The sequence below is a fragment of the Malaya genurostris genome, chromosome 2, assembly GCF_030247185.1.
Source record: "Malaya genurostris strain Urasoe2022 chromosome 2, Malgen_1.1, whole genome shotgun sequence".
NCBI classification, from domain to species: Eukaryota; Metazoa; Arthropoda; class Insecta; order Diptera; family Culicidae; genus Malaya; species Malaya genurostris.
In genome coordinates, this window is record NC_080571.1 from 37896810 (window position 1) to 37903151 (window position 6342).

The 6342-nt window shown below is 36.4% G+C and overlaps 1 protein-coding gene across 4 annotated transcripts in view; it reads left to right on the forward strand.

The window, feature by feature from the left end:
• LOC131432418 (YTH domain-containing family protein) overlaps positions 1 to 5934 on the forward strand; it is a 62715-nt gene extending 56781 nt beyond the window's left edge. For 2 of the 4 annotated variants that reach the window (XM_058598667.1, XM_058598666.1), the window contains exon 8: positions 2707 to 5934. In XM_058598667.1, the coding sequence (XP_058454650.1) occupies positions 2707 to 2712 (6 nt within the window). In that variant the 3' untranslated portion in view covers positions 2713 to 5934. The remainder of the gene's footprint in view (positions 1 to 2706) is intronic. The other 2 variants (XM_058598665.1, XM_058598668.1) reach the window with 1 other exon arrangement.
• The last annotated feature ends 408 nt before the right edge of the window (positions 5935 to 6342 follow it).

Sequence of the window (6342 nt, forward strand, 5' to 3'; positions counted from 1 at the left end):
AAATGACATAGTGGCTAACGTTTAACTTCTCCATTTAATAAAAATTAATTGGGATGACCTGTGCGTTCTTTTTTAACAATATTCACCGGTCACGACCAAAAGTGCATGTTCCCAGTAAGCTTTAACAAAAATTCCATATGATTCAGAACAAATTTTTCAAACAAAATATCGATTTAACACTTTCCGCAAATGACTTTTATTTGGCATGAATGCTGACATTTTCTTTGAAACGATTATGAATATCGAAAAATCCACCAGACAATGTCTTCAAGATTTAATTGAGAATATTCTTTGATATTTTCAGAATGATTTATTGAATTTACCGCTTGAGTTGTAATATTTTTTTTCTGACTGAAGAACTGCTGAAAATTGCAACGCTTGGAATGGTAAACCTCTACTCGTTCGTCTAAATCTTGACTTTTTTTTGACAAAGTCTAGATAACTTTGTTTATATGCTTACTCTTACTTACTCTTTCAGTCGTAGACCACGCGGGTCTCTGCTGTATACAGGAGGCGTCTCCATTCAACTCGGTTCATGGCCTCGGTAGCTGCGAAGGGTTCGTAGGTCGTTCTCAATTCGATCGATTCATCTTGCCCGCTGCGCGCCTCTTCTTCTTATACCGGTCGGATCATTATCGAGAATCATTTTAACCGGGTTGTTCTCCGACATTTTAACAACATGCCCGGCCCACCGTAACTGCCCGACCTTGGACGTTTGGACGAGGCACAGTGATGCCTCTCCACACAAAAGTGGGCAAAAAGCTTAAATACGTCGATAAACATCTGCTGGATGATTTTTCATTAATAATTTGAGGTCTCTGAACATATTTCCATCTTGATAATGTATGAAAAAATATTCGATCCACCTAAAAGTGACATGATGCACCGTTCACCGGGAAATGACGACATTTTTTAATAAATTTACATGTGTATTTTTATTTATTTCGTGATTGATTAAGAGCTTTCACTAATGTTTCAAATAATGATTAAACTTGTGTGGAAAATGTATGTTATACACTGAGAAAACAAACTTTTTCCTTATATCTTGAAAACATCAATTTTCTCCAGAAGGGCTTATCTTAATATTTTTATTTCCTGATATGTTCTAACTTACAACTGATGAAGTTTATTGCACTATGAGTAAAGATGGGAGAGTAACAATTAAAAAAGTGTTTTTTTTTGTTTTTCACAAAACTATTATTTTTTGGAAAATGCTCTGTATTTTGCATTTTTTAGTTTTTTCGACTTTATGAAAGAACACAAACACAAGTACAAAATAAAATTTGGGGAATATTACCGCTTTACTAATAATAGTGGATTATTAAAGTATCTTATTAAACTATGCAAAATGTAAAATGGCGAAAAAAATAACGCTGAGTAAACATGCATAAAGTGGTTTTCGTGGTTCAAATTTGGGAATGTTTTTATATGGACTACAAGAAAGTTCCGGATAACAGAAAAAGTGCATGTGGTGGGATCAACTGGGCGCTATTTATTATGAGTTACTCAAACCATCACTGGTTTCATATAAATATTACACTTACTGCGTTTGTACAGAGCATTGCATGAAAAGCGGACGCAATATGAAGATCTTCATGGCATAGTATTTTTGCTTTATGACAATGCAAGACTCCATGTTTCCAAAGTTATAAAAGCTTTTATTTTGTAATTGCTGTAATGAAAAGTTCTGCCCAGGCCGCCATTTTTTATCAGATATTGTTCCATACGGTTGCCATTTGCTCCAATCCATGGCGCATAACTTTTCAGGTCAGTTTCAAAAACTACGACACCACCAAAAATTGGATCGATTCATTCGTCGAATCTGAGGAAAATGAATTCTTCAAACGTGGTATCCGAGTCTTACCATAAATATGAAAGTGGTACATAACGATGGACTATACTTTGAAAAACGGTACTGCAATGATACTCTCACACAAAATCATTAAACTTAGCAGAAGGAACGCTACTAATTTATTTCTAACGCCTATAAATAGATTCATATAACGACATTAATACAGTGCCAAAAAAAATAAATTTATTTTTTGGATTTCTGCACCTTGGCATCACTGTGCGAGGGTTGGTCCTCCCAGCAACTGGTGCAGTTTATGGTTCATTCGCCTTCTCCACGTACCGTCTTCCATCCGCACTCCGCCGAAGATGGTTCGCAACACCTTCCGTTCAAAAACACCTAGTGCGCGTTGATCCTCCGCAAGCATTGTCCAGGACTCGTGCCCGTAAAGGAGAACCGGTCTAATCAGCGTTTTGTAGATAGTTAACTTCGTACGACGGCGAATTTTGCTCGATCGAAGCGTCCTGCGCAGTCCAAAGTAAGCACGATTTCCTGACAATATGCGTCTCTGAATTTCTTTGCTGGTGTCATTATCGGCAGTCACCAGTGAGCCCAAGTACACGAACTCGTCGACCATTTCGATTTCATCACCACCAATCAGACCTCGTAATGAGTGGCTGACGTTATCTTCTCTCGAGCCCCTGCCTTTCATGTACTTTGTCTTTGACACATTGAACTGAAAATTTTCTAACAAATTTCGTAGCTTCCCATTCAAACAATTGCATATTGCTTATCGAATATGTACCAAACCTAGTTGCGTGACCTGTCGACAACGCATGACAACTTCTCAGAGATCACAAAAAAGAAGTAACCAAACTGAAATTTTCCTTTTCCAACGTCGAAATTTTATTTCGCAGAAATAAAATTCTCGGTATCTCGTTCGCAGAACCGCAATGACCCTCCTGGCCAGCCGAGCGGTGGCGGTAAGCGGACCGTTCATCCTAGTGACCGCGCAGAGGCTGTCGGACGTGGTGGCGCAGCAACACACAGCAACAATTGAATCGGTCGATCGGTCGGTCGGTTGGCGGCGAGGTAGAACATCTTTTAACGGTTTGATTGATTTAATTAGGAATATCAAGCACCTCCAGGCGTATTAGAGAACCGAGAGAGACACACGAAGAAGAGCGGTACGAGAGCAATAAAGACAGAGATGCATACCCAAAAAACCACACGCAGGATTACAATAAATCGTATGGGCGAGGGGGGAGACAACCGAGAGAAAACAAATACATTGCTTGGTTTGAGACTCAGAAGAAGAAAAATTGAAAATTTAATATATCGATTGAAACAATATTTAATAAAAGTTAAGAAAAAGTAAAGCTCTTCATGAAAGTAAAGTTGGGGTGCGTATCGAACCCAGCTGATGAGAGAGAAAAAAAGAGGATGATTATGGCTTGTTAAAATATTATAGAACAGATCATATATATATCTAAGTAAAAAAGTAATCAAACAAATAAACGTAAAGTTCTTAAGTTTTCTTTTTATCACAATATACAAAATGAAAAGTAAAGTAAAAAAAAACAGTAAGAGAGTGTTAACAAGATAATATTCCTAAAACAGTTTGATTTTCTACTTTCTCACGAATCAATGCTAGAAAAGAAAACAATTGAAAAAATGAAATAAAAAAAAATCGCTGCCGTTAGTTAAAGTAAAACCGATGCAAACTTACAGAAATTTATGACAACAAAACAAAAAAAGATGCACAGTTTTTACGTTTTCTTTTTCAATTCGCTAGAATACAGAGCATGACGGTGAGGTGTTTGCGGAAGCGGATTGGCTGACAGTGTGAGAGTGCTGCTGCAGAGTAGATGGATGATGGTGGGAGAATCGACGACCGGAACTCGCTCGCTTTGTCCCCTGCTGGACGGTGGTGACTGGTGACGAGACGACAGTCATTGCCTCCGGCAGTTTGCGCGAGCGTACAAGTGTGTGCTTTCGAAGCGAATTTTGGATACTCAAAGACTGCTTAAACGGAGAAAATCGAAACGGAAGAAACAACCAAGTGCAACAAAATATGTGTTTACTTTCCGAACTGAAAGAATATCGAACTAAATGAAACCAAAACTAATTAAAACTAGAAAGTGCAACGTTGACTGAAAAGTACTACCCTTTTTTTAATAGAGACACGAACAAATTGCCAAGTATTACGCAGTTCAAACAAGTTCTTTTTTTAACATGATGATTTTGTTTTTCTGTTAATTTTTTTTTGTATTTTAGTGTTGTCCATTTAGCAAATGCAAAGTAAAAAAAAAACAAACGAAAAGTATTTCCCGCCACAGTTGAAAGACGCATCGTCATTGCCGAACAAAATAATTCAATCACCGAAATATGATTCATTTTTCTCCGAAAAACCAATGGGAAGCTACTTTCCGCCGCCGAAGAAAATGTACACCGCGTAACAAAGGACACAATGTTCCGTGCTGAAAATGGACCTTTTTATCATTAAACAAACGCATATATGAACACTTTTATAAGTGGAAACCTATTTGTGATACACATCGTTGGTACTGTGAATTAAAAAGTGTGAGAAATCCGTCGAAAGTGCGCCAAACAAAAACAAAACAAAACAAAAAACCGTGTGTAAGTAATGGACATTACTCCCGTGCAAGAAGTTGCTCCATCGTCCGGCCCTGCGGCCGCAGCCGAATCAAAAACAGTGGGCTGCCAGCTGTCGAGAACCAAAAAAAAAAAAAAATAGATAAATGGTGTCTGATTTTTCCTTTTTCACTGTAGTTTTGAGATCAACATCAACAATTGTGCTACTTTTAAGCAAACAAGTTCACTAAAAGCAGACAAAACGAATTATAACTAAATAATCACTACTAGATGGTCATTTAGCAAAAAAAAAATCGCTGTTCACATTCGTCGGATCCAAGGTGTTTTAAGACTAAATCGTATAGAGAAAAAAATTAACAAAAATATTGAAACAAACACAATTTTCTATTTTTGGGGTATAATAATCTTAAGATAACGTGGTAGAAAAGCGTCGTTTAAATCAATACCATGAGTTCAAAACACACATACTCCACACAGAAACCAAGCTGAACTAGTTGGGTTTTTTATACAAACAATGAGTTTTTTCTGTACAACGTTTCTGCATACTATTTCAACGTGCGATGTTTCCTTAGATCCTTGTTTGTCAGCGGTAAACTGAAATTATACTATTCATGGAAACAAAAAATTGAAAAAAAAATTATAAATCCTGAGCAACTATAATCGAACCTCAGTTTTCCCCTATTTTTTATCGAACCGAATATACTTTAGATTAGGAGTTTTTGTTTTGTTGTTTATCACTATAGATAAACGAATAAATTAACCAGATAGAAACACAAAATTCCGCATCAAACCAATTTATTAATCTCTTTCTTTCTTTACCGAATCAATGAAGGCTAACACATAACCGAGTTAATTTAACTGCTGCGGCGCGTTGGCTGTTAGGGTACGTAATCAATTGACACGAGCAAAACGAAAGTCTGTCTAACAGGAAGAGTGTGGGAGTATGATTAAAAAGCAAACTAAGTAACCGTAAGGAACAAACACATATATTCAAACAAACACAAAATATAAAGATTCTAATTAAGTTTATGGAGAAACGCGCTGAGACAACAACAAAAAAAAATAAAGCAAAACAAATGAAGTAGGATGCTATTATAGTGAATGAAACCAATTAATATAAATGTATAACTAAAATCTTTGCAAATACAAATTACACTGTTGTTTGACGGCTAAAGAAGTGTGCAGAGCGAAAGAAGAAAAAAAAAGAAACACGATTAACCGAACGCAGAACTAGTGATGACTATTGATACGTGAAAACAGTATGGAAAACATGGACCATACAAACAACAACAACAACAACAAAATGAAAGGAGAAGAAAAATGAATAATATACGAAGAAAAAGGAAGCAAGAATGCAACTACTTCTAATCGACTATTATGATGAATTAAGTAATAAAAAAGCCAAGCATAAACAAAATGATAATGATGATAATGATGATCATGCATATTGGGAGATGTACATAGACGTAAGGAATACAAACAAATTAAAGAATTCATTGAAAAAAGTAATAAAAGGCATATTGATAATATGTAATTATGTTCAATTTTAAATGTTTTGAAGAATCACAAACTGTAATATTCTCACTGTATTCTTCGTCGTCTTCACTTCACTTCGCTTGAAGCCGAAACTAACCCACTTCCATACATTTGACAGCACTTTGGGGTCGAAACTGGGTTGGGTTTTGCTACAAACGAAAATGCCATGAAAGATTCGCAATCAGGACGGACAAGGACTGAAAGGAGTCGCAGTAGGCTTTGCCAAATCTGACGTGAGAAATTTTCGTCTCCATGTTTTTTGTTCATAACTCGCTTGATGAATAAAATTGATACTTTCAAGAATATTCGGAACAGTTCCTTCCAAGTGCAGAGTGCGGTTTTATTTGGAAGATATTTTCGCGCAACGGTGATTGAACAAATTGATAAATTGGATTAACTAA